The sequence below is a fragment of the Tiliqua scincoides genome, chromosome 14 (assembly GCF_035046505.1).
Source record: "Tiliqua scincoides isolate rTilSci1 chromosome 14, rTilSci1.hap2, whole genome shotgun sequence".
NCBI lineage: Eukaryota > Metazoa > Chordata > Lepidosauria > Squamata > Scincidae > Tiliqua > Tiliqua scincoides.
The window spans coordinates 1,392,263-1,420,046 of NC_089834.1; the positions used below are offsets into that span (position 1 = coordinate 1,392,263).

The 27,784-nt window shown below is 51.7% G+C and overlaps 2 protein-coding genes and 1 pseudogene across 3 annotated transcripts in view; 1 reads left to right on the forward strand and 2 right to left on the reverse strand.

Annotated features, from left to right (window-relative positions):
• LRRC75B (leucine rich repeat containing 75B) overlaps window positions 1-8,154 on the reverse strand; it is a 19,042-nt gene extending 10,888 nt beyond the window's left edge. The window contains exons 1-2 of the mRNA XM_066609944.1: window positions 8,130-8,154; window positions 706-818 (exon numbers count right to left, since the gene is read on the reverse strand). Of these exons, the coding sequence (XP_066466041.1) occupies window positions 706-818; window positions 8,130-8,154 (138 nt within the window). The remainder of the gene's footprint in view (window positions 1-705; window positions 819-8,129) is intronic.
• Window positions 8,155-12,498: 4,344 nt separating this feature from the next.
• On the forward strand, window positions 12,499-27,488 carry GGT1 (gamma-glutamyltransferase 1). 2 transcript variants are annotated; one of them, XM_066609770.1, is made up of 12 exons: window positions 12,499-12,671; window positions 13,207-13,343; window positions 14,222-14,311; window positions 16,135-16,327; window positions 17,212-17,369; window positions 19,210-19,359; window positions 19,822-19,958; window positions 21,427-21,611; window positions 23,868-23,995; window positions 25,090-25,202; window positions 25,535-25,648; window positions 27,345-27,488. In XM_066609770.1, exons 1-12 carry the CDS (start codon window positions 12,499-12,501, stop codon window positions 27,486-27,488), a joined length of 1,722 nt encoding a protein of 573 aa, XP_066465867.1. The 2 variants fall into 2 exon arrangements, with proteins under 2 accessions (XP_066465867.1, XP_066465868.1); XM_066609771.1 differs by having other exon boundaries at window positions 13,207-13,334.
• Window positions 23,374-23,492, reverse strand: LOC136634737 (5S ribosomal RNA; annotated as a pseudogene).
• Window positions 27,489-27,784: the final 296 nt, after the last annotated feature.

The following is a 27,784-nucleotide window of genomic DNA, read 5'->3' on the forward strand; positions in this document are numbered from 1 at the left end:
TGGGACTGCAAACTCCTTTTTCTCTGGTTCTGATCGACCAGCCCCTCCTCTCGCCAGTCCCTCCCCAAGCCCTTGAAACATGCCCATGCCCAGCTACCCACCCCTGTGTCTGCCAACAGACTGGGTCCTTAGACTTGGCGTCCCGACGCAGGGCTGGCCTTTGGAGCTGCGGGGCTCCATTGGAAACATGATTGGCAGGGCCTCAGCGGGTTCACAGCCATGCCCTGCAGAATCTTACAGGTATAAATGAAATTCATTCTAGATGTTATCCCTCGAGGGTAGAACGGAAAGCAGCCCAAATGTGCACTTCAATAGTGCAGGTGAGTCAATGGACTAAATCGATCTAAGCACCTTTTAATATAAAAATTGCGCACATGTAAGCCTGCAAGGAAGCAAACAAAAGGTGTGCATAACCTTTGGCAAGTAAGTCGTAAATTTACTCTAAAGTAAGAATTACCCTAGCACAGGGGCCACTTAGGCGTGGTGCCCAGTTGGGCTTGAAGGCCCTGTCCCTATGAATAACTGTGGCAGGACTGCCCAAGACAGCAGCATAAGCTGTACCCGGCTCCCTGCCTTTTGCCCACCTGCTTCTGCAGCCAGCTGTGAGTTGTCACGTTCTGGGTGTTTTTATGTGCTCAACGTTCAAACTGGGAACCAAATGAAGCTGCTCAGCTAGTTAACAAACAACTGCAAATTAGTTTGCACCATTCGACTCCTGGGTCTGCTATCATTCCAGAAGCTCCAGGGAGCAACCAAGTCTGGCTCCTTCATGAGGCCAGCTGAGATGGTCACCTCAGGCAGCAGCAGCTCCACCCAGCCTGGAAACGGAAGAGGGGGGCTTAGTGGATGAGAGAAATGTAGTGGGCCCAAGGCCCATGAGGAGGGGCCCTGGAGGTAAAGTATCAAATCCCAGGGTCAAAAAGGGGGTCTGGAAGCCAAAGGAGGGGACTGAAAAATTTCCTGGATCTCACATTTTCCAGGCTCAGTGAGTGGTCCAGAGCAAAGGTGCTTTTCCTTCCAGGGCATTGAGGGAGCAGAGACTGGCACCTCACTAGCTAAGGGGGCTGCATTTGGCCTGGCCATCAGCCATTGCGGTTGGAGTCCCTTCTGGAGCATCTCCTGAACAGGCTCATGGCTTGCTCTGTTTGACCACTGAGACTTGGGGAAGTCTTGGTTGATGAGTCAAATGGCCCTTTCTGGCCTGCAAATTACAGCCCTCTGGTATTCCCTGCGCCAGTGAGGTGGGGCAAAACCAGCTGGCTAAGGGAGCTTAGTGCAGCCACTTTGCCGCTGAGGAGCTTATTGCAGGGATCCTGCAGCTGCCGAATCACTAGACAATGGGCTTGGTGTGCCTGCTGGAGGCCTAGTGCCACACAGCTTTTTCTAGTTTGGCAGCAGTGGCATATTTAAGGGAGGCAGGGGGCACATTCCTCTGGGTACCACGCCTTGAGGGGGCACCAACCTGCACCCCGATGGTGGACCCAAAATGGGGAAAAATATATACACAAAGTACAATAAAAGAAAATGTTCATGGTCTGTACTTCTTCTCTGGTCATTAGTATTATTCATTGCATGTCAGGATGACCATTATTGAAAATTATTTTGTCAATAGAACATAAGAACAAGAACAGCCCCACTGGATCAGGCCATAGGCCCATCTAGTCCAGCTTCCTGTATCTCACAGCGGCCCACCAAAGGCCCCAGGGAGCACACCAGGTAACAAGAGACCTCATCCTGGTGCCCTCCCTTGCATCTGGCATTCTGACATAACCATTTCTAAAATCAGGAAGTTGTACATGCACTTCATGGCTTCTAACCCATAATGGATTTTTCCTCCAGAAACTTGTCCAATCCCCTTTTAAAGGCGTCCAGGCCAGTTGCCATCACCACATCCTGTGGCAAAGAGTTCCACAGACCAACCACACGCTGAATAAAGAAATATTTTCTTTGTTCATGGAGGTGCTGGATGCCAAATGACCTTGGTATGCCACTGGCAGGAAGGGGAGAGGGGCTAGATTGGACCTGCTTGTTTGCTTGTCCTTTGGCTGTGTCAGCCCTGAAGCCATCTTTTTTGGCTGGGGGCGGCTGCTTCTTGCTGCCGGAGGAGGTGAGGAGCAGAGTCTTCACCACAGCTGACCTGAGGCTGCAAAGTGTCCCATCCCATCTCCCCCCTCCCCCACACAACTTTTCTCCTGTGGCTCCCATTTTATCTCTATCCACTCATTTGCTGAGCTGATTTTGGCTTTTTTTCCCTCCAAGCTGGTAGCTGTCATTTTAATTGCCGATTGTGGCTTTTTCACTTTCTTGTTGAATTTTGGTATCTTATGATTTCTAGTTTTTCTTCCCTGCTGGGAGTGCAGGGACAGCAACACACAAAAACACTCTGAATAAAGGGACACAAAACGGAGTCCCTGTAAAATCAATGCTGTTTAGCCCCCACCCCTTTGCTTCTCCATCAGTTGGGCCTGCCACACGGTATAGGAGAGGGCAAGAGAGCAAGCAAGGCCCCTTCCGCAAGACCAGCCTGTGCTTTATTTTGCTTTGCTTAGCCGTTTCCCTGCCCAGGTGAAGAAAGTTGGACACAAAAGTCACCCATCAAGTCTTGCTGAAACTCTGTGAACTTAGATGAAAGGGCAGCAGGCTCTTGAAAGCATTCCTTGCAACCTACTCTGTGCTCTTGCTCTATGGGAACTCTATGCTCTTGGAGTTCCCACGAAGCATGTCCTGGGCCACGCCAGCAGAAAGGCACAGCCAGATCTGGCAGAAGGACAGTGGTCATCCAGAACTGCAGTTTTGTGGCAGCCCAGGCTACCCTGGCTGTTTCTCTCTGCCTTCCCTAAACAGGGCTAGTCCGAGATGCGCATCTTGTGTGAATTTTGATTGTTGTTAGCCACCTCCTTTCGGGTGGGTAGGTATGTAGGTAGGTAGACGGATAGATAGATAGAAATTTTGTTACCTGAGGCGAAGACAACAGTGCCCTCACCGAGCCAGTGCTGGTGTCCTGCCAGAGCCTCCGAGAGGAATTTTATCAGGAGGCACAAAGTTTCTTCAGGGCCCCTTCCCAATTGGAGGAGAGAAGGCAAAACAGGACAGGGGGAGGCTGGCAACAGCCAGAATAGTCTTTGAAGCCCAGGTCTGCCAGGCTTCCTGATGTGGAGCTCAGGTCTATCTGCCCACACAGCGTAGGCAGCTGGATACAGTAACACGGAAACACAGACACACAAGTCTCTCTAGAATCATTTAAATATGGAAAATCCTTGCAGGAAATCAGCATCTTTGTGTTTAGGCTCTCTTGTTTGCAGCAAAACCTGCTTCTGCAGCAGCTGAAGTCCTGCGACTGTGTCCCTGAGCTCCTCTACACGCTTTCACGGCAAGCAGATCCACAAGTCAAAGAGCGACTGTAGCAGGCCAGTTTCCTCCCATGTCTGACGTGGTGTTAAGGAGTGTCAGGTCTGCATTGCTTGGCCCGGCACAAGTGGCTTGTGGCAGCAGTCGCCGCTGCACACCTGCGGTAGCGCCCCAGCATCCCATGCTGGCAGCAAGAAAAGCAAAATGTAAGATCCCAGGAAATGTGCCCCTCCTTTGGCTTCTGGGCCCCCTTTTGGCCCCTGGATGTGGGTACAAATTACCCCCTGTACCCCCTCTCATGGGCCCTGGGTCTTGCAATGGGTCCTCACTGTCTCACCCACCCCAAAGAAATACTGGAGGCAAAGCTCTGAGACCCAAAATTGACAAGTAGCAACATTTGTGATAACATGGCAGGGGGGCAGGTGCGCTATTTTCAAAGGAAAATTGACAGCAATGAGAATCTTTTCTCTTTGAAAATGGCATGTGGGGGGCAGCTCAGACTGGGGGTAACATGAAACAAGCAGAACACATCTTTAAAGCAACATGTTTGTTGACCTTAAGACCAGCAGGAGGAAATTCTGGACAGGGTGGTTTGGCAGAGGAACAGATTACCCAGGGAGGTGGTTGATTCTCCCTCAGTGGAGATCTTGCTGGCAATGCTGTAGAAGGATTTCCTACCACACGCAGTGGGCTGGACTAAATGACCTTGTGGGTCCCCTCCAACTCTATGATTCTATAAGATCAAGAATATACAAAAGCCCCGACTGAGGTGGGGTGTTTTAGTTGCTGCCCTGAACGAGGAATCTGAAGGATTTAGGGCAGTTTCAGCAGAACGGGAGCCCCACAAATCTGACCCATGGGATACAGCCTGCAAGGAAGTTTCCCTCGGCGCACCTCACTCACAAACACCCACCAGCTCACTTCTGTGGGGTTTGTGCAGGAGAATGTCTTAATGGATCAGGCCCTGTGCCTGGTAGGGGGAAGCTGCCAAATACATATCTTTTCTGCCTTGTGCACCAACCTGTCTGGTTGGAGTCTCCTTGGAGCCTGCCACCCGCTTGTCTGCTTGTCCACAAGGCCAGAATGCTCGGTGTTCGGCTGCTCTGACTGTCTGGACTCAACAGGGCTCTTGTGTGTTGATCTCCCATTTTTCCTGTGCCCATTTTGCAGGCAGGCAATGCAAAGGCCCAGCCCCTCTCTGCCCTCCCCTTTTTTCTCTCTGAAGTAGTAATCAACAATCTGAAGGAACAAAGTGATCAAAGGACAGAGGGAAAGAGGGAGTGAGTGCCACCTGAGTCGTCCCGTCCCCCCGTTGGCATTCAAGGATTTGCCCCTGCCAAGTCCATTCTCAGCCCTGGCTATTGGCTCCTCAACAGCTCCTTCTGACCCCACCCAGCTATAAAGTTCACTGTCACTCAGCTGTACCTAACAGACAGAGATTCCTTCCAGGGTGAGGACAGAGGAGCTCGGAAAGCAACTCAACCCTTCTTGGTAACCTTGCAGACACTTTTGACCAAGGTATGGCTTGCTTTCTCCACTTGCCATCAATTCAGGGGGCTCATTATGTCCTGTTCCCCCCCTTGAGCCACTTGAGGCTTTTCCCCACCCACTTTAAGCGAACAGAAAGATTTCCCAGGCTGGGTCAGGGTTGGTCAGCCTGCACTTTTTGTATCCTTTCCACTCCGCAAGATTCCTCCTCCAGGGCGAGGAAGGACAAGTCGCATTTCTGGTCCTCTAACATTCATGCAAACTTGGCTTGGAGCGGTGCTGGTTCTGGGGAGGGCGCCAGTGGATTGTCTTCCTGGCAGCTCTCCTCTTTGGGACTTGGTGATGCCAAGACTCCCACATGCCCACCCGCTGCCTCCAGGTGAGGTCCAGGTTGACACCAGTGGGGCAACACGGCCAGGTGCAGGAGCCCCAAGCAGTTCACCGGCCCTGCCTCCTCCCCATAGCTGTAAATTAATAGCCTGCCTATCCATGAAGTCATGTGACAGAATAACGAGGCAGATGTGACCATACACACCTACTTTGCAGAGACATATGCCCTTGTTCCTGTAGCTGCCAAATGTCAGTGTGTGTGCGCTCTCCTGCTCTGTGCCCTGTCACTTGCACCTCATGTCCATGCCACAGCTGAAAGGCAAAGAGCCTCTTTCCTGCTGCTCCCGAGTGGTGTTCCAAGGCCCCTGTCCATGTGTGTCAGCCCCAGGGCTCAACTTTCTGTGGTGGCCACAGCCACGAGAGGGCTCACTAGCCAGCACTGAGGTGTGCCAGTCCAGTGGGGTGCCTCCACCATTTTAGCACCTTCTCTGTGTGCTGTGAGGTGGAAAAGACTGGAAATCACTGTGCTAGATGCTCCCAGTTCATGATGAACAGGGGGTCTGTCTGTCTGTCTGTCCTCTTTTTAGAAGGCAGGGACCACGGGGCTTGTAACCTGGAAGGCACAAAAATTCATGGCAATGGCAGTTACAGTCTTTACTTGCAGTGGTTTGGCTCCTCTTCTTAGTGCATCTTCCTAGAGGCTGGCATGTCCCTTTAGTTGGCAACCTTCAGTCTCGAAAGACTCTGGTATCGCGCTCTGAATGGTGGTTCTGGAGCAGCGTCTAGTGTGGCTGAAAAGGCCAATTTGGGAGTGACAATCCCTTCCACACTGGGAGCAAGTGCAGTCTGTCCCTGGTCTGTCTCCCTGGGTACGGGCCTTCCTTCTTTGCCTCTTTGCCTCAGTCTGTTGGCCAAGTGTCTCTTCAAACTGGGAAAGGCCATGCTGCACAGCCTGCCTCCAAGCGGGCCGCTCAGAGGCCAGGGTTTCCCACTTAGAGGTCCACTCCTAAGGCCTTCAGATCCCTCTTGCAGATGTCCTTGTAGCGCATGTCCCTTTAAAATGGGCAGATGGACCTCTGGAAAAGGGACTGTAGTCTCCGTCCTGTGCCCAGGTTGCCCACAGAGAATTACCTATTTGGGGTGCAAGCAGGGCCAGCCTTAGGAGCTGTGGGGTTCAATGCGAAGCACTTTAGTGGGGTGAGGGGAGGGCAGGGTTTTCACTAGATTGAGCGGCAGCAGCAAACCAGGGCTGATGGCACCCTGCACAAAGTGTGGCATCTGTGACATGATTATGCCACCTGCTTCGGGGGGGGGGGCAATTTCAAGCCAATCAGACATGGCGGAGGTGGGTGGGCCGCCCAGCAGCAATGCTCCACTCCCCGTGCTCTCCTCGCAATGCCTTGGCAGGGGTGCTCCATTGACTACCCAGCGTGGGGCCCCACCAAGTGCAGAGCCGATTTAGCCAGATTGGTCCATTCGCCCTAAAGCCTGCCCTGGCTCTGGGCCCGGGCAGGACACGTGTGCTCTACAAGTTTTGCCAATGCTCGCTTGGTCCAGGCAGCATCTCTTCCACCGGCTTGGCGCGGTGCTGCCTGGAAGCGATCTCTCAGACGCAGGCAAGTGCCACGATTCACCGGCCTAGTGTGGGGTCCCTTAGGAGCGGGCCCCAATTTGGTCACTTTGGCCAAAGCTGGCCCTGCAGGCAAGAGCTGATGGTGTCCCTCCACCCGAACAGGAAGCTGGTCACCTTTGGGTGCGATAGATGAGGATGATGCCTTGTAGTGAATGTATGACCTGAGGCAAGATTACTAGGACGGAGCGCCCCCACCCCTCACTAGCTACGTCACTGCCCGAGGCATCTGGTGGGCCGCTGTGGGATGCCTGAAGCTGGACTAGATGGGCCTGCGGCCTGATCCAGTGGGACTGTTCTGATGTTCTTTTGCCCCAGCATGTAAATCATCCAGTCTGCCATGGCTGGGAATGAGCCACTCTTGGGCATGCTGCCAGCCTGCAGTTTTGGCAGGTAAATCATCCACCTGCCTCCAGGGCTGTCAGGGAAAGCAGAGTGTGGCCCTTGACACTTCTGTGGCTCTGGGAGGACAAGAACAGAAAATGAGCAAGAGGGAGCTGGTTAACCTCCAGGGTCATGAGGCAACCTCAGCACTTTTATCCTGGAGCAACAGAATTGTGGGTTCATTGCTGGTACAAACGGCTAACCTGACGCCAGACAGGCACTTTCCTTGGGGAGTGTGAGCCGGCAGGGACAAGTCAACGTCCCCCAGGGGGGCAAAAGTCACAGCAAACTGGGAAGGGCTCCAAGGGTCTCTGCAGGCTGGGTGAAGGAGCAGTCCGTTGGCGAACACAGAATGTGAAGTGATGCGCTTTGGGGCCAGAAGTCCCTACACAGTACTGTATGTGTTTCTAGTGGAGACGGGGTTAGGGGAGTTAGTGAACTACACCGCTCTGTTGGTACAAGGGATCCGACTGGGTAACAAACCAGCAGCTTGCAGAAAATGCCCCTCCCTTAAGAAAGAGACTGATGGCGCAATCCTAAGTATTAGCTCTGCTGGCATAGTGGCTGCTGCACTGGCATAGAGTGCTGCAAACATGTTGGAAACTAGACTAAGCAGTGCTGGCAGGAAGGCCTGTGGCAGCCCACTAACATTGAATTCAAACCCCTGGCTGCTGGCAAAGTGCCAAGCGCACAGGGCTTGGTGAGGGCAGCGCAGGGTGGGGGCATGTTTTGGGGTGGGGGAGGGCGTAACTGGGTGGTTCAGGTCTGGGATGGGGCAGGATCGGCGGAGGAGGCCTGTCCTCTCCTTTCTCCCAGGCCTGAATGCCCTACATGGGGCTACTTGGACTTGCACCAGAGAATTAGCTGGCACAGATCCAAGTAGCCCCATTGGGTAGTCAGGAGTGTTACTCAGGGTAAGGGAAAACATATCCTCCAGCCTGCTCCTTACCTGCGCTGGATACAGCGTGGGCCATGTAGCCTGGCTGTCCCAGCACAGTTAGGATTGGGCTGTGACAGAGATGACTTTACTCAGAGATCAGTTTTATTATAAAAGAAATAAAGATGGAAATATTAAACACCCTTCTCAAGAATTAATAAAGGTTTCTATGCCTAGAACAGGGGTGTCCAAACTTTTTGGCAGGAGGGCCACATCATCTCTCTGACACTATTTCGGCTGCTGGGAAAAATAGAATTAAGTTACATTTAAAATATGAATAAATTTACATAAATGAATATATTATAGATGGAACTTATATGAATGAATGAAGGTCCTGCAATAGCTCAAGGCCTATAAAAGGCCTTGCACAAAGCAAGGCTGGCCTTTCCTTTTGCTGCCTCTGCTGCATCACAGACGTGAAACAGCAAGCAGTGAGGAAGCCCTCGTCCCACAGCTCATGCGAGAGGCCGTTGCGCTCACACTGAGAGCAGTTGCGTCAGGCCAGCCCAGGCTCCAGCAAGTCTCTCGAGGGCCAGAGGCTCATTGGAGACTGGGGGCTCCCCACGGGTCAAATTGGGAGTCTTTGAGGGCCGCAAGTGGCCCCAGGGCTGGGGTTTGGGCACCCCTGCCTTAGAAGAGTGCTGTGTGCTCCTGTCTTACTGTGGTGCTTGTGTGAAATATGTTATTTAGTGCAGCTGATGAAATCAGCAAAAGGGGCCACATTGAACGGGAAGGGTTTTGGGGATTCCCTGATCTTGCCTTCCAGTTGCTAGCCGCAAGAGACAGAAGGGAGAAACAGGGGCAATTACATCAGTCAGGAGGATTTTGATGTGGGCGCCTTATCTTTAAACCCGGAATCTGGAGCTTCCTTACTTCAGGGTTTCTGAGCAGTGCAATGCCTTTGTTCAGTTGCAACACTTATCAGAGGGCTGGAGAACAAGCCCTGCAAGGGAACTTGGTATGTTCAGCCCGGAGAAGAGAAGGCTGAGAGGGGATCTGATCGTGCTCTTCAAAGACCTGAAGGGCTGTCCCATGGAAGAAGGGACAGACTTGCTCTCAATGTCCCAATTATGTCCCATCATAATTGGGCTCTTCCATATCTGGAAAATACAAACAAGATTTGCACATTTTCTCTTCTGTCGTTTGCCTCTCATGGAGTTTCTGTGTGAGAACAAAGTGCTTCTTTCTGGCCATCATCTGCTTAATGATGTCACTTCTTGTTTAAGCTGTTCAGCTGGGCAGAAATGGGTTAATGACATCTTGCTCCCAGCAGGCACCATGAACGCTGTTTGGCCCAGTGCACGAAATGGGTTTGACACCCCTGGCCTAGGACTTGCTCCTGCAGCAGCTTTAGTCCTGCATTGGGAGATGCCCTTTCCAGCCAGCCAGCTGCTTTTGTGGATTGGAGTCATGCCTCGTGTCTTGCGTAGCTGAGATTGGTAGGTGCCTACAGATTTGGGTAGACATGCCTCATGTCTAGCTGAGATTGGTAGGTGCCTACTGATTTGGGTAGACATGCCTCATGTCTAGCTGAGATTGGTAGGTGCCTACTGATTTGGGTAGCCAAACCTGTCTGTCTGACAGGATGGAGTGGCCTCTCCAATCAGGCAGTGCTTTTTTTTGTAAATAAAAAGGTGCAGGAACTCACAACTTGTTAATCTTTTATTTATTTATTTATTTATTTATTTATTTATTTATTTATTTGCCATTTTTTTATTGGAGAAATGAAATATTTTTTATGTGTTTCGCCCCTAAAGATGAACTTACTTCTGAGTAGACATGCATAGGATTGGGCTGTCAATCTCCACATCCCCTTCCCCCTAGCTACTTTTTCAACACATGGGGAAAAATACTGCACAGGTACACTTGTAGCGTGTAGTAGGTAGTGTGGCACTACTTCGAGGAGAGGAAGCAGTGAATGGATTCCAAAAAATGGCTTACATGAGTTCCATGTAGTAAAATTACTCTAAGCAACTGTGGGAGTAAGAACAAAAAAGGAATTCTTACATGAGAGGGGTCCTTAGGTGCACATAGAAACAGCTACTTTTGCAAACAAGCAATTAAATATTCAGGTATCAGAATACTCTGTGTCTTTGGGAAGGCGCTTGGCATGCAATTGTATGTTCTCTGCTGTCCTGAGCAGCTGCTTTGCATTGCTGGAGAGGAGCTGCAAACGCTGGCTGGCTTGTGGGGGAAGGATGAGGAGGATCTCTGGCAAGGCTGGACAGCACGTTGTACACACGTAGAATCCCTTTTCACCTGCCCTTAGCATGTGAAAACGGGTGCAGATATATATCTCTGCCAGGATTAAGAGCCCAATCCTAGGTATGTCTACTCTGAAGTAAGTCTTGTTCTAGTCAATAGAGCTTACTCCCAAGAAAGTGCCTAGGATTGCAGCCTAAGAGCCCAATCCTATGCATGTCTACTCAGAAGTCCACTTTAGTGAATGGGGCTTACTGTGGATAGGATGGCAGCCTCAGGGCCCAATCCTGTGCCTGTCTACTCAGAAGTCAGTCCCATTAGAGGCAGTGGGGCTTCCTCCCAGGAAAGTATGGAGAGGACTGCAGCCACAGAGCCCTTCCTCTGCCTGTCTACTCAGGCTGCAAGGCTATGACACTTTCCTGGGAGTAAGCCCCATTGAACACAATGGAACTGACTTCTGAGTTGACAAGCTTGGGCTCTCAGGCTGCAAGGCTATGCAGCCTTTCCCAGGAGCAAGCCCCATTTAGCACAATGAGTACTTCTGAGTACTCTGAGTAGACTTCTGAGCAGACATGCCTAGGCTTGTGCTGCAGATTGGCACGGGGCTGCACCAGCCAGCTTCCTTCCCCTCCTCCTCCGCCAAGCCAGTACCTGGGCGTTCCGTGGGTGCCGCAGCCCATCTCCCTGGCTGGCTGGCTGTCCGTCTGTCCTCCTCCTCGGCGTTGGCACGTGGCCCCCGGCGCCCTCCACTGGCTTGGAAGCTGCGCTGGGAAGCAGAGCACGGGGGGAGGCAGGCTGGGCTCAGGTGAGAGCTTGGAGATGGGGGCAGGAGGGGGTCGTTTTGCGGTCAGGCAGGGGCCAGGCACCCACCCATCCTGCACCCCCCAGCACCCACCCAGCGAATGCCTCTATTTTGCTCCCCCCCTTCTGGAATGCCTTCAAAGGGGAGGGGCCCCTGCAAAAAGGTGCCGGAACTCCGTCCCCCCGCGTTCCATTAGAAAAAAAGCCCTGATGACATCATCACACCTAGATTACTTAAAGTTCAAGCTCAGGGATGCTTGCTGAGTGTTTCTGCTAGATCCATCATGACAATCTAATGCTGGTACACCAAAGACTCACCACTTACTCTCTGATAAGCACAAGGACTGAGGACTCCTGGGACAGTGGAAGTAGCTGGCAATGGGGACTGTATTTCTAGCTAGACAAGTTCATTGGGTTTTGTTTGCTCTTTTCACTCCCAGCCAACCTGCATCCTTCATAGAATCATAGAGTTGGAAGAAGCCCGCAAGGTCATCTAGTCTGCCTGTAGCAGGAAATCTTCCTAGAGCATCTCCAGCAGATTCATGTTGAGCCTCTGCTTAAAGATCTCCAGTGAGGGAAAGTCCACCACCTTCCCTTGTTCTACTGACAGTCAGGAAGGGTCTGTGGTCTGTCTATCTAGAGCAGGGGTCTCCAAACCCTAGCCCAGGGGCCAGATGCTGCCCGCAGAGAGCTTCTATTTGACCCATGGCTAGCTTCTGACCCCTGAGAGCCTCTGGCCCAGTTGACCAATCACAACCAGAGTTGTGCTTGTGGGGTGGGGGAATGGGGGTCCATTTAAGTGTGTGCTTTATTTCTTGGGTTGTGTTGGTGCTTGGAGAAATCCTGGACATTTGAGCCCATTCATTTATTCACTCATCTAAATTCCATCTCTAATGTATTTATTTAAATTTTATATTTAATTTTTTTCCCCCGGCCCTCAACACTGTGCCAGATATTTGATGTGGTCCTTTGGCCAAAAAGTTTAGAGACCCTGGTCTAGAGTTGTTGGCATCCTTCAGTCTTGGAAGACTATGGTATCGCGCTCTGAATGGTGGTTCTGGAACAGAGTGTCCTCTCCAGTGCGCGAAGCCTGGGTAAAGTAGGTATGGAGGATAGGCTGTTACCCACGTCACTGAAATGGTCCAATGGAAAGGCAGAGGCCAATACGGTTGGTTCCAGTGGCGTCGCAGGAGTTGCCAGAGCGTGACTGTGTTCAGCCATGGACTCCAGCTCTGGATTTTGCCTCGAGGTTGACTCCAGATGCCGTCCATGCATCCTTCCCCAGAAAATGCTGGCTTGCTTGTTTGTTTCTGCCTTGGTTTGATTGTTATCTCGCCGATGGCGTCACTGATGGGCTCTTCCTCCTCCCTTCCCCAGAATGATAAAGAAACACCAGACAGTTGGGATTGTGACCGTGCTGCTCTTGGCTCTCATGGCCTTTCTGGGAGTCTTCATTGGGCTGCGCTCAATGCCCTCGACTGACCAAGGGTCGCATGTCTACAAGAAGGGGGCCGTGGCCACAGATGCGGGCCCGTGCTCCGTCGTGGGGAGGTAGGTTACTTGCTGCCTTTGCTGGGTCCTTTGCGGGCAAGAGAACAAGCCAAGCTGCACCTGCCTTTAGCCACAAGTAGGGTTCGAGGAGGGGCACCAGCTGGGTTTGGGGTATAGAAGCTTTACAGAGAGTGGATCAGCAGCAGGATGTGGGGATGTCGCTGCAAGAGGCTGTTTCCTGCCTCCTCAGCATGATCAGGGCTAGATGAAGCTAGTGCAGGCCCGGTATATGTTATAAAGGGCCCCCAATGCCACCATCCCCTGTCCCTTTACACCCTTTCCCCACTCCTCCTTTCCATCAGCCCGTATGGAGTTTACCTGCTCCAGTGCACACTGGTCTTTCAAGTACTGGCTGGCCAGCACAGGGTTTTGTGTCGGTGCCTCAAACTCTTCCACTGCCCCCTCTGACCTCACTGTTGGTGTCTGGACCTGGAATGGGCTTGAATGAAGACCCAGTCAGTCCACAGGCTAACTGGCCAGGTGTGCTGCACTCAGCCTGGCAGAGTGTTTTTGATTGGTCTTTTCTGCTGTGCAGGGACATCCTTCAGAAGGGGGGCTCTGCGGTGGATGCTGCAATCGCTGCCCTTCTCTGCGTTGGCCTGATGAACCCCCACAGCATGGGGATCGGAGGAGGTCTCTTCTTCACCATCTACACGGCTGACGGTAAGGCAGGCAGCAGGAGCCCTGGGGCAGCAGCTGAAATGCAGAACACAGAGTCAAACCACAGCTGGGTTGGGGCTGAGGCTCAGGGCTGGTTTCCAGGGTGGTGATTGCCCTGGTGTTGTCCAAGGGGACCCTGGCACCTGGCACCAGTCTTGTGAACGGACCTGGGTCACAGTTTGCCTTGTCCTGAAAAAGCAGGTGATGGAGGGCAGAAGTGGAAAGATAGCAAACATCGTGGGTGTGTTAAATGGCATCAGAAGCCCCCCCCCACCTCCACCCAAAGAGCCAGTCTGTGAGTTTTTGTTTCTGAAAGACAGTTGTGCAATTCAGTCCTAACCACAGGGCAGGAAGTGGGTAGAAGAATTTGCAGTCTAGTCGAGGTTTATGTGGTTTATTATGTGTCTAGCAGCGTATAAGTGGCCCGTCCTGTACTTGGACAACACAGCTCCACCTTCTCAACAAATGCTGCAAGCAGTTGGAAGACAGACCCAGAGGGGCACAGTTGAAAGATGCCTTTCAAGGGGACTGGACAGGTTTCTGGAAGAAAAATCCATCATAATTCTCCTGCCACTCTCTGTTTTCAGAAGTAGACTGTGTCAGAATGCCAAGTGCCAGGGGGTGACGGCAGGATGCAGGTCTCTTGTTCTCTTGTGTGCTCCCTGAAGCATCTGGTGGGCCACTGTGAGATGCAGGAAGCTGGGCTAGGTGGGCCTTTGGCCTTCTGGTGTTCTGATGTGAGAGCCAGTTGCTAGTAAGCGCAAGTGTCTTAGTGGTTACTTTGTGCTGAAGCAGTCATTGCGTCAGTTGTGGGTCCAAATGCACTCAGTGGGTCCAGGGCGATGCTGCAGCACTGAGCAGATCTTCTTCCCGCCTTTGCCTTTGAACAGGAAAAGTGGAAGTCATCAATGCCAGGGAGGTGGCCCCGAAGGATGCCACTGTGGACATGTTCGGCAGCAACGCGGAGCTATCCCAGAAAGGTGAGACGGAGCATCCCTCAGATGTGCTTTCCAGACAAGGGTTCGGCGGGCTGGCCTCTGGGTCATTCAGATTCCAGACCGTCACTGTTCCAGAGACTTTGTCTCTACTGGGGGGTGGGGGGGCAGAGTCTTCTCACCCAGGGTTTGTGTGAGATTCCACATTCTCATGTACCACCCTGGGCAGAGGCAGCTTTCAAAGTGGTGTCTCTTATATTTAGTGTGGGGGGGGCACTGCCCTTCTTCGCCCCAGTAGGCAACTGTCCCTCTTTGCCCTGCCCCAGCAGCCCCCAGTGGCCCTTGCTGGTGTCTCTTCTGCACCCCTTTTTAGACTTTAAGCCCTTTGGGGACAGGGAACCATTGACTGACAGCCCCATCCTAAGCTGTGCTGGCAGAGCAGGGCGACATGGCCTCTGCTGTGTGGAGCACAGCTTTGGAGCAGGCCGAAAGCCTCCTCAGGATATTTTCCTGTCCTATGGGGCAACTCGAACCTGCACCTGCTAAATAGCTGAGCAGCCCCACGTAAAGCCTGGGATGGGGGTCAAGTTATGGCAGAGACCTGCTCTGGCAATCCCGCCCCCCTCCCGGACCTGATCTGCCCCTGTTCCACACTCCCCCCATCCAGAAACCCCCTCCCTGCCTCCAATCCACCCTCCCACCGCCCCTCTGCTGCCTAGAACATTTCTTATTTTCACTGGCGGCTGTCACAGATGCAGCGTTAGAGGGGAGGCACAGCCCCCCCCCCGCCCGCTGGAATTGCTTGCTCTCTGGGTGGTGTGAACCTGCTTCAAGGTATGTTTGTGACATCCTTGGCCAGGGGAGTGGCTGTTGTGCTGGCAAAGAAGTAAGTTAGGATTGCACAGCTAGTTATTTTGTTATGCAAACTGCTTTGTGAGCTACTCTTATTGAGAAGAGGTCTAAATATTTGTCGTGATGAGAATAATAATAATAAAAAAAAACACAAATCACCACTGCCCCCAATTCTGAAATGAGCAAAGTCATGCTCAGGATGTGAGTCGTGACATCTCAGAGGACGGGATAGGAGCATGAATGGGCAATTCCTAAAAATGTATGATGAATGCTCAGTTTTGGGCCCATTTTCCTGTATTTTTGGATACTTCCAACTTCCCAGATGCCCTGGGCAAGTTCAGTAGCTAAACTCCTGGGCCTTCTTTGTGATAAGCCTTTGTCAGTTGGACACACCATTATCTTCCCCCCCCCCGCCCCCCACGTGCATTTGTAGATTGGGGAAATTCCTCCATGCCTGGAGTACTGTTTGGCATGCAGTTAGCGGCTGGGCAGCCTAAACCCAATTCTTCTTCCCTCCTCCAAGGCAGGGCCTAGGAGAGGGGGGTAAAGGGGGAAATTTGTACCTGGCCCAGGGTCAAAAGGGGGGCGCAGCAGCCAAAGGAGGGGGCCCAGAAATTCCCTCGGATCTGCCATTTTCCTGTCTACTCAGACTTGTTACCTGTACAGGATGCTGGGAACACTACCATGACTGGGGATGCTGGGGACACTACTGATGCCACGTGGGTGGGTAGACCTGGGCTCCAAAGACTTTTCTAGCTGTCTCTACCTTCCCCTCTACCCTGCTTCGCCCTTCTCTGCACCTATTCTGCTCACCCGTCACAACCCTCCCCCACTTTCTCACCCCTCCCCTTTGCAAAGGGGCCCAAAAGAAACTTTGTACCTCCGATACAATTTCTCTCAGAGGCCCTGCTCCAAGGGTGGCACGCGTGATTTCCCCTCCCTGGCTTTTTTTGGCCCTTGGAAACATGGGTCCAAGAATGTGGCTCTCTGATCTGCTTGTTCTTTGCCTGATCCAGGAGGACTGTCCATTGCGGTTCCAGGAGAAATCCGCGGTTACGAAATGGCACACAAACGGCATGGCAAGTTGCCTTGGAAGGAGCTGTTCCTGCCCAGCATCAAGCTGGCACGGGAAGGGCTCCCTGTTGGCAAAGGCCTGGCAGGGGCCCTCCTCTCCAAGAAAACATTGATTCAGAGCAATCCATACTTGTGGTAGGTCCTGGTGTAGACACCTGGGGCGCAGGCAGAGCTCAGGAGCATCATTTGGGGGTGCTTTGGCCAAGCAGGAGTCATTTCGGCTCTGTTGGGGGTGGGTTCTGTTCTCAAGCCAAAGATCTGGGGGCTACCAGTGTCTTTGAACATGGAAGTGAACCTGTTGGCAAGGGTTCAGTCTTGCTAATCTCATTGCTGCCAACTGCCAGAAGGGTTTATAAGTCTATCAGAAGAGCCTTGCTGGATCAGGCCAAAGGCACATCTAGTCCAACTTCCTGCATCTCACAGTAGCACACAAGACAACAAATTCCCTGCATCATGTGGCCATTCCCTGGCAGCTGGCATTCTGAGGTAACCAACTTCTAAAATCAGGAGGTTGCACTTACCCATCATGGCCTGTAACCAAGTGATGGAACTTGCCTCCAAAAATTTGTCCAATCCCCTTTTCAAGGCATCCAGGCCAGATGCCATCACCACATCCTGTGGCGAGGAGTTCCACAGACTAACGACTTACTGGATGTTATGGAGTCCTCGGGCCTTGCAGCATGTATGTGATGTGCAGAGATGTTCACTGAACACCAGAAGTTCATTTGCCCTGCAAAATAAAACCCCAAAGTGAACATTGATGTGTGAAACTGGGGGGCAAAGCTTTTGCCACCCCTTTATTGACATTTGGATTAAACCATGCCGAGGGCCACATGTGGCTCACAAGCTGCTTCCCATGGCCTGTCTCACTAGCACAGTGTGGTTCACCCTGGTTTGGTGACTCCAGCCTTGGATGGATGGAAGGTGCTCGAAAGACCTGCAGTAAGCTGGCTTCTAGATGGAGACCTCTCCCTCCCAAAGCCCCACTCTCCTCTTCCTCTCTCTTCCCGTGTCCTCAGTGAGGTCTTCTGCAAAGATGACACAGTACTGCAGGAGGGGGATATCATGACGTACGCCAAATTGGCAGACACCTACGAGACCTTGGCCAGCGAGGGACCAGACGCCTTCTACACAGGGAGTTTGGCAGCACAAATTGTCGCAGACATCCGAGAAGCGGGTGAGAAATTGTATCTGGCAGTGGGGTTGGTGCTACAGTTCTCCTGATCAGTGGCATAGCTAAGGGGGGCAGTGGGGTACATTACTCCAGGTACCATTCCTTGAGCGAGTCCAGCCCACACCCCCCATAGCAGATCCTGAGGCATACAGGAGAATGCCCGGGGGGGGGGGATTCTGGCCCCTGGGCACCTGGCACCTAGGTGGTGGTAATACCCTGGGGGGGGTGTAAACATTTTTGGTGCCCCTAAGTGCCAGATCTCTTAGCTACGCTACTTCTCCCAATGTCTGTTGAACACAAAAATTCCGGCAGCTGAGGAGACAGGTGTTCCACTGCTTGTTTCCTTTTCCTCATCGCTGGCACAGTTTATGCCCATTGAAGAGAAACATTGTGGTCTTTGTGACACGCAACAGATGAGCCTTTTTTTCCCCCATCTATGGAAGTTCCGGCTTTTTAAATGCAAGAGGCTGGCGTTTCCTTGGGATCAGAGGAAGAAGCAAGTCTGGTCCATCATAAAAGAGGATCTTATTTGACTAAAATCTAAGAGCACGAAGCATCTTCAGGCAACTTAATGGGTGATGCACCTGCCAGCATCTAAGAGGCCCAAAAGCAAGGAGCTGAGTTAACCACGAGATTATATAAGCTGCTTGTTTACTTCATCAGAATTAGCAAGAAGAGGCTAATTGGCAACAGGGTGATATGTCACTTGGAAGCATCACGCAGGGCAGCAGACAATTGGCCAGGGTAACGTTAGAGAGAGATAACTATAGGCCTTAAGTTTCTGGAGAAAGCATTACATCCTGTGCCTTCAACTCTTCCCACCCTGATAGGGGGGGGGGGTGTTACAGCAGCTGCAGCTGAGGTCAATTGCTTGGAGTCCGGCACAAGGCTGCCATCTGCCAGGAAGATGCTTGCCGGGCCTTACAGGGGTCTTTATAATACCAATTTATAAAGGCACCCACAGGGTGTTAAAGAAGAGGCACGTAGCAGGCATTTAATAAGGCGGTAGATCCATAACTCCATACTGAGCCAGATGCGGTGGTTTGGGAGTCGGGCTTAGATTTGGAAGAGCCAGGTTCAAATGTCTGCTCAGCCACGAAGCTTCCTGGGTGACCTTGGGCTAGTCTCTCTCAGCCATGCCTATCTCACAGGGTTGTTTTGGTGAGGACAAAAGGAGGGGCGGAACCTCTACACCACCTTGAGCTCCCTGGAGGAAAGGTGGTATACAAATGTGAAAAATAATAATTGTTCGCAGAGAGAGAGAGAGAGACTACAAGCTAGGGTGAAGATCTCATCCTCACACACAGAGATTCCTAAATACTGTACCTCCCATTCATTAATAAGCCAGGTGTTCCAAGCAGTTAACCAGCAATTCAGCTAGTTAAGGAATAGGCAGTCAGAAGCCACAACGGTACTAGTTACGCACAAGCTCTACTTCCCTGAGCAGTGAGCTGTTACATAAGAACATCAGCAGAGCCCTGCTGGATTAGGCCAAAGGCCCATCTAGACCAACTTCCTGTATCTCACAGTGGCCCACCAGATGCTTCAGGGAGCACACAAGACACAAGACACAACCAGGGCGGTGCCCTCCCCTGCATCTGGCAATCAGAGGCAGCCTACCTCTAAAACCAATGCTGGTGAGCATTGGTTCAGTGTACTGGTGTGCAACCAATGGCTGGTGTGCATTGGCTTCGATGTGCCAGCATTGTGTCTCTGTGACAGAATTCACCCGAGCAAGGCTGTAGTAGAGCCGCAGGAATCTCCCTTGAAATGCCCAGTGTTTGTCCCAGTGAAGGTGAGCACTTGCGCCCCCCCAGACCACCCTCCCTTGTTCTTTTTCCAGGGGGCATCATCACAATGGAAGACCTTCGGGATTACCAGCCCATTCTGGAGGAGAATCCTTTGAAGGTGACTCTTGGCGAGTTCACCATGTACGCCCCCAGCGCCCCGCTGAGCGGGCCGGTGTTGGCGCTCATCCTTCATATTCTGAAAGGCAAGTCTCCTCTTCCTCATTTCATCCTTGGTGGTTTTGGCTGACCAAGCCCTTTTTGCTGTAGGTGGCAAATTTCTGGAATTTTTAAATGAAAATTTTGGAGAACATTGACATATGTGCCATCGTTATGTTCCCATCAGACTTCACCTTTCTGCTTCAGCTCTGCAGGGCTTGTTCTTCTCTGTTTAATCATTCCAGCTTGAGCCATGATTCCCACTGTCCCGCCTGCATCCCACTTCAGACAGGGCACTCTGTGTTCCAACCCCAAGGCACCGAATGGCATTCTACAGGATTTCACTCGCCTTTCTTCACCAGCCAAATGCGAGTTCCAGGGTGCCCAGGGCTGAAGCCTGCCCGGCTCACTGCCAACCCCCTCCCCAGTTTGACTTGAGTCCCAGCCTTGCTGCCCACGGAGGTGCTTGTTCTCCTGTCTGACGTCCAGTCTTTGCCTCCTGTTGGCAGGATTTTTTTTCTCTAGTGCTAACATCAGGACTCTGGAGGACAAGGGCCTGACCTACCACCGCATTGTGGAGGCCTTCCGCTTTGCCTACGCCAAGAGGACCTTGCTGGGGGACCCGGCATTTGTTGACGTCGCTGAGGTAGACAGCGCAGCGGGTTGCAGTGCAGCCAGCCAGCAAGCAGAAGGGCAGGATATTTGGTCTCTGTGCATCATCTCCCCCAAAGTGTCTGCAGGGGTGGCCCAGTCACAAGGCTGGTTGGACCCCTCACCTCAGGCAGGGGACTGCAGAAGGCAGCAGGCTGGCAGAAGAGGCCTCAAACCTGCTACTTGCCCAGCTGCTCTGCCCCTCGCCCCGCCAGTACCTCATGTGCCTGACGAGTGCGCAAAAGGAGGATGGGGAGGTCTTCCCCGCCACTGAAAAGTAAATACTTACAAGACCGCTTGTTTTGGTGACTGTGAAATGATTCAGTAAAAATATTAATTTTATTTTTTGTTTAGGGAAAAAAAATTCAGAAAGTAGATTATTGTAGTGGGGTACAATTGGTCCAATTGGCTTAAAGCCGGCCCGGACATCTGGTTCAGCCAGCTTGCTACCACTGGAGATGGAATGCTGGGCTACGTGGACCTCAGGAGAATTTATCCTGTTTGTAATCATGAATGACGGGAACCCTCACACACCCCATGCATCTGCTTTTGCCTTTCTTCATGGGTGAATATTTCTTTACCCAGCGTGTACAGAATTTAGTCTGTGGAGCTCATTGCCACAGGATGTGGTGATAATGTCGTGCCTGGATGCCTTTTAAAGGGGATAAGACAGATTGATAAAGGAAAAGTCCATCACCGTTTACAAGCCACGATGGGTATGTGCAACCTCCTGGTTTTAGACAGGGCCTAGGAGAGGGGCTAAAGGGGGTAATTTGTACCCGGGCCCAGGTCAGAAAGGGGACCCAGGAGCCAAAGGAGGGGGCCCAGAAATTTCCTGCTGCTGCCGCAGAAGTCAGTTCTGGTCCGCACAGGACACTTTCCATTTAGGTGTGAGCCTAAATACGATGATCCTGACCTCCTGCAATGTTTTTTTAATATTTGAAAGATTTTAGAAAGACTTGGGAGTGTGTCTGGCTTTCTGTATTACTCTCTCTAGCTGCCAACGCTGGGCAGGCAGGTAGACCTGGGCTCTGCTTTGGGAAGACTGGTAGGCCGAGGCTGCAATCCTAACCCCACTTTCCTGGGAGTAAGTTCCATTGAACACAATAGGACTTACTTCTGAAAAGACCTGTTTAGGGTGGTGCCCCTAGTCTCCGAAAACTATTTCGGCTGTTACCACTTTCCCCCTCCCTTTGTACCCCCTGATAAAATTCCTCTCAGAGGCCCTGGTTTTAGAAGGAGGCTTCCTCAGAATGCCAGGGAGTGCAACAGGAGGCAGGTCTCTTGTGGTCTTGTGCGCTCCCTGAGCCATCTGGTGGGCCGCTGTGAGGTGCAGGAAGCTGGACTAGACGGGCCTTTAGCCTGCCTGATCCAGCGGGGCTTTTCTTATATGATTGTGGCAAGAAAGGTGTGCACCTTTCCCAGCGGGGCACCGGCTTCTCTCTCTTTGTCCGTCCTTCCAGGTGATCAGCAACCTAACCTCAGAGTCATTTGCAGACAGCCTGCGAGCCAAGATCACCAACGTCACGCACCCAGTGAGCTACTACGAACCCGAGTTCTACGCCCCAGATAATGAGGGAACAGCCCACCTCTCCGTCGTGGCTGAGGATGGCAGTGCTGTGTCCGCCACTAGCACCATCAACAAATAGTAGGCACTCTGATGCTTCTTCCATGTGGGGTCTCTGTGGATGGTGCTTGGCATGGCATGCCCTGCCCGAGACCACCACAGTGGCTTAGTCCCGATGGGCACCTTTTCCACTGAGTTGTGGGCTGGCAAATGCCTGAACAGCAAAGTGTGTGTATGGGGAGGGGGCTTGCTAGGCAGGGCCTACCTTAGGAACTGCAGGGCCCAGTTGGCACTGCGGGTGCCAATTGGAAACACTTTTTGTGCGGGGGAGGGAGGTTCACAGCCCAGGTCTGCAGAATCTCAGAGATATAAACAAAATTGATTGTCTCCTCGATATCTAGGATAGAGTGGAAAGCAATCAAAATGTGCACTTAAAAAGTGCCTGTGCGTTAAAGAACCAAATGGATCCAAGCACATTTTCCTATTCAATTGCGTACCATTCTAGAGTAGATAACTGGGGGCCCCTTAGGCATGGAGCCCATTTGGGAGAAATGGGTCCAATTGGCTTAAAGCCGGCCCTGCTGCAGTGTATCCTATCCATGCATACTGGAGGGAGTCCTATGGAAAGAGCATCACGTGATGCTCAAGAGCAGTCACTCCCATGTAAAATGGCCACTGAGAAGCTGCTTGGCACATCAGGCAGTTCATCTACCTCCCCTTGGGTCAAGGGGCAGCAGCCTTTGGAAGTCCCCTCTGCCTTTAAGAGCTGCACAAAGAGCATCAGTTGCCGTCCCTGAAACTCCGTATTGGGAAGGAGCTTCACCTGCAGAATGTCTGCACAGGAGCCCTGCTGGCAGAAGGACAAATGGGCAGCTTCCTTCCTGGAGGAAGAATGATCCTCTATGCCTGGTGCACGCTTGTCACAAAGCCTGTTGTCTCCACATGGTGGTACTAGTGGGTTACATTTGGGGATGGAGCACACTGAAAGTGTGCTTGAGGATCCTTCCTGTAACCAGCAGCAACAACAACAACAGTATTTATATACCGCTTTTCAACAAAAAGTTCACAAAGCGGCTTACAGAGAAAATCAAATATCCTTGATTGCTTGGATCAAGGAAGCATCCTTGATGCTACCCTTCCTGTAGCATCAGGCCCCAAGTGCTCAACTCCAAGGCAGATCACGGCCTCTCAATACCGAAAGCCAAACCCAGCAGCTCTTCCAGATCCGTCTCTACGATGCTGCCAGGAGCTCTTTCCTGAGCAGCTGTGCTACTTTTCTTTTAAAGTCGGGGCAGGGGGGGTGCTTGAGGCACCCAGCCAGCTGCTTGCAGGTCATGTGACTGCAAAAAAAAAAAAAAAGGACCCTGAGGTTGCTTTTCTTACCCTCTGGTCCTAGTTATGGCATGGAGGAGAAGCCTTCCTTGTGCAGGTGAGCCTGCTGGCCAGCCTGGAGTTTATATTCTCCTACAAAAGTGTTTCTCAAATAGTGGTTGGGACTCAATTGGTGGATCATGGCCTGATTTTTTTGGTGGGTCCCAATGAAAACACAAGTGGCAGAAAGATCCCATAATAAATTGCCTCAAGCCCTGCGGATATTCAGAAACCAGAGAGCTGCTAACTGCCCTGCAAAGAGCTGAGCTCCTGCAGTTTGCAAGCTTGTGTAAATATAGTTGATCAAAGCGTCAGCATCTTTTTTTCTGGTGTTTTTTCCCCAAGTCTGTCCATGACAGGTAGTGGGTGCAGGTGAAAGCTGGGTACCATGGCTAAGCCGCTCAAGCCTTGAGACTATTCCTTAGGGCTGCCTCATGGTTGGCAACCTTCAGTCTCGAAAGGCTATGGTAGAAGCCCACAGCACCCGGTATTCCCAGGCGGTCTCCCATCCAAGTACTAACCAGGCCTGACCCTGCTTAGCTTCCGAGATCAGACAAGATCTGGCATGTGCAGGGTAACAGGGCTGCCTCATGATGAGAAATGGATCAATGTTTTTTTTTCTGTCTAGGTCACCTTTTTCAAAAGTCTCCTGGCCTGTTTCTCAGCTGCCAGAGCTTGAGGGAGCCACGTCCCATGTCATTTACCAGCAAATGTATATGTGCTATCACAGGTGCTCCCGACAGGGTGCCAGACCCAGCTCTGTGGTGCATGTCTATGGCAGGCATGTTTGTCACGTGTACACTCTCCTGTTAAAGAGTGCAGTGTGTGAACTGGCCCTGGAAGCCAGCTGCCCAGGCCACCCTTCCCCCCTTGCCTTTCTGCCAATTTTCAGCCACGGGTCCTTCCGCAAAGGGAGTTTAAGCTGCCCCAGTCGGGGGTCTGACACGCTTTTCCTATCTGACTTAGCTTTGGCTCAGAGGTTTGCTCCAGTGTGAGCGGAATCATCTTCAATGACGAGATGGACGACTTCAGTTCTCCTCACATCATCAATGGCTTCGGGGTTCCCCCTTCAAAGGCAAATTTCATCGTCCCAGGTGAGGTCGCCGGAGGCGGCGCTTAGGATGTTTGGTGCAACAACCTGGCCAGTTCCTTCCTCCCAAACCCACCTCTCCTCCTCTTCTTGTCCTGCGATGCACATGGTTCTCTAGGGTGGGATTTGGAAGTGCCCTGTTGGTGTGCTACGAGCTTCCAGGGGCCGTGGAGTGGCTTCCCCATATCCTCCTGCAGAGCCAAAGGGACCTCCCTGCTAACTTTCAGCCCCCTCCCTGGGCACAGAGAGGGCTAAACCAGTGATGGCAAACCTTTTAGGCTTGGCATGTCAAAAATTCAGACAATGCCTAACTTGATTCTGCTGGCATGGGACCCCCCCCCCCCCAGCAAAAGAGAAACAATTCTTTACATATCCATTTAAAAAATACAGCCCAATCCTGTATTATATAAAGAAACATCAAATAATTACAACTCAAACTTGGTGGTTGTTGGGTGTTGGTGAACCCTAGTGGTTCACCCCAAATGCCGTGGCTTGTTACCTTGGACACGTGTCTCATTGGTTTGCTGCCACTGCCTTAAGCTTCAGGGCCCCTAACCTGGGGGGGGGGCAGAAGTGCATTTAGTCCACATTGCTTAAAAAGTTTGGGTCTACTGTATGAGAAGGGGTTTTAGCAGCAGAAACAAAATAGGATAAAAGGCATCCCAGATCCTTGGGAAGGACATGATGTCTGGATAAAACAAATGTGACTGCAACAATCTCATAATATAGTGTCACTGTGGCCCCACTCGGATTGATTTTTTTTGGTGCATATGTTTTAACAAACCCAAAGTTTGTGAGTCAGTAGCTCAGATGCTGTAAAGGTGGAGTGTCATGGTGAATCGGCTGCGGCAAATATAATTTGTGGTGATCTGTCATGTAACAACCCCATTGAAGAAGATAACGGTGATTACCCAGACTGCATGGCCGGGGACAGAGGGGTCCCCATAGAGGTTCAAGCTTCAGGGCCCCCCCAAATATTTGTCTGCCACTTGAGCACTCATACGCAGTGGCATTCCTTCATTGGAACAGCAAGTAGATTCGTCAGACAAGTGGCCAAATTGCAATCCTGCAGTTTGCCTGCCTCTCCCACCCCTGCAGGAAAACGGCCGATGTCCTCCATGTGCCCGTCCATTCTGGTGGATCAGAACAACCAGCTGAAGCTGGTGGTCGGTGCTTCTGGAGGGACGAAAATCACCACTGCTACGGCCTTGGTAGGTTGCCTGGTTTGGGCTGTGAGACGAGAAGCCACATGGGCTGGGGAGGTGAGCGCTCAGGTGCAGCCACAAGGGGGAGTCTGGCACATGCAGTCAATGACCAGTGGCACCCCAAAGGTGTGGAAGCAGAAAGGATTCTGGGAGCACAGAGACCCTTGGGAGACTGGGGGACTGAGTGGGGCCGAGGGAGACGTGTTGCCACCTCTTCTGGTGATGGGGCAGAAATACTACCTCATCAGGGATCACTACAGGACTGGTCTCGGGTTTGAGCTCTGACACCTCTGGGAACAGGCTGCAGTGCTCACGTTGTCACCTTTTGCTTTGTCTAGACAATCATCAACACACTTTGGCTTGGCTACGACATCAAGGCTGCAGTGGAGGCCCCTCGTGTCCACAACCAGCTCTTCCCCACTGTGACCGAGCTGGAGCAGGGCATGGAGAAGGTCTGTCTGTCAGAATGACTGAGGGAGGCTGGGCAGGGAATTCATCATCCTCTGAGACCACGGTCCGGGGTTTCATGTGCGTCCCTAAACATGGATCGCTTCCCACAAACACAGACCTGGACAAAGACAGGGTCAGAAGCAGGCGAAGACAAACAATTCACCCCAGTGGTTCTAGCGAGGCGACCTCACTCAAGTGTTAGCCTGCTGCCTGTCCACTGGCTGGGATATCTTCACACAATGTGTAAATTTATACTCAGTGGGCTTGTGGTGGTGGCTGCTCACATGGGGGGTGGTTAAGAGGATCGAAGCAGAGGGTGTGGAATGTGTGCATCTGCTTCTGCGGAACCTCCTCCTTCCTTAGGGACAAGGTATCTTTGCCAGGTGCTGGGGGAAGCGAAGGAAGTCCATCCACATCTGGGTGTGTGATGATGCCTTGTGGGGAGTCAAAAAGGTGGCCCATTTAGCCAGGCTCTTGGCAATGCCCAACGCTCAGGATGAGACCCGCCCCGGGGTTTCTGGGGTTCAGTGGACATTTTTCTCCTACAATGCTGCATTAGGGGCCATGAGGCAGAAAATGGTAGGTGCCAAAAGGAGCTCATGTGCCAGTAGTGAAAGGGGAACAAGGAGGACCATTGTTGCTGTGGTGGTGAACCCCCCTCCCAAATAAGAGAGGTTTGTCACCGGTTGAGTTGACAGAGTGGCTCAGAGGCTGGACCTTCCTAATTCAAACCTCACCTGTGCCGTGAACTCATCAGGTGGCCGTGGGCAAGACACTTCCTCTCAGCCTCTGTCTTTCCCATCTGTAAAATGGGGATAAAAACTTGGGGACAGTGCTATCAAAATTTCCAGTGCTGATGCAGCCATGCCAACAGGGCATGCGCTGCATCCTGCAGTGGGGAGTACAGTCATGCGGCCTCATCAAGGTAAGGAAATGTTACCCCTGGGCTACATTGCGGCTGCATCAGCACTGAAAAATTGGACAGGATTGGGCCCTTACTGACCTTACAAAGTTGCTGCAAGGACCATGTCAAGACAACTGCTGTGAAGGGCTTTGCACACAGTGCAAATGTGAGGTCTCATTACCAGCACTGAGCTTCTGATCACACCCAACAAGCGGAGTAGGGCCTTAGGAGGTGCGGGGCCCAATTGGAATCATTCTTGGCTGGGCCCAGCAGGTTCACAGCCAAGGTCTGTAGAATCTGAGAGCCATAAAGAAAATTTATTCTAGACTTTATATCTCTGGTGTTGAATGGAAAGCAATCAAAATGGGCACTTAAAAAGTGGATTTGAGTGAATGGACTTAAATAGATCAAAGCACATCTGAATATGAAATTGCATACAGGACCAATTGGCCTAAATTATTATTATTATTATTAACAGTATTTATATACCGCTTTTCAACTAAGAGTTCACAAAGCGGTTTACAGAGAAAAATCCAATAACTAAATGGCTCCCTGTCCCAAAAGGGCTCTCAATCTAAAAGATGCAAAACACCAGCAGACAGCCACTAGAACAGACACTGCTGGGGTGAGGTGGGCCAGTTACTCTCCCCCTGCTAAAAAAGAGGACAACCACTTGAAAAAGTGCCTCTAAATCCAGCCCTGAAGGAAAGTGGAATAAGTCAAGATCTTGGGCAGAGTTGCAAACCGCGTGTACTTGATGTGCATCTCTGTTTTTCGTCTCTTTCCGTGTTCAGGAGATGGAAGAAGAACTGAAAAAGAGGCAACACGAGATCAAGTGGAGCCAGCCCGCGTCTGTGGTGCAGGCCATTCTCCGGACAGATGAAGGTTGGGCCGCTGCCTCAGATTCTCGGAAAGGGGGCATCCCAGCAGGTTACTGAATTGGCTGGAAAGCTGCTCAGATGAATCACCGGCTTGACTGTAGGTCTAGTGACCAGTTTCTGGAGCATATCAAGGCAAACTCACCTGCATCTCACTGGAGATGGGGATAGCAGTAAACAGCCTCCTTTTAGCAAGATCTGTGGCTCTGACATTTCAAACCTTTACTGTTGCAGACAAACTGGGAAGTGACTACCAGCCTATAAGCACTTGTCTATACTGTCCAAGAAGAGGAAGAGCCAGTCTTGCTCTTGTTCATGAGCTCCACAGCCTAATTAATGTGCTGCGTGAAGTCCCT

What these genes read in the sequence shown, in the direction of transcription:
- GGT1 (XM_066609770.1), top strand. Translation starts at nt 12,499, where the DNA reads ATGATAAAGAAACACCAGACAGTTGGGATTGTGACCGTGCTGCTCTTG. An exon ending in ACTAGCACCATCAACAAATA is followed by an intron (nt 21,612 to 23,867) that starts GTAGGCACTCTG and finishes TATCTGACTTAG; the next exon opens with CTTTGGCTCAGAGGTTTGCT. An exon ending in TGGAGCAGGGCATGGAGAAG is followed by an intron (nt 25,649 to 27,344) that starts GTCTGTCTGTCA and finishes TTCCGTGTTCAG; the next exon opens with GAGATGGAAGAAGAACTGAA.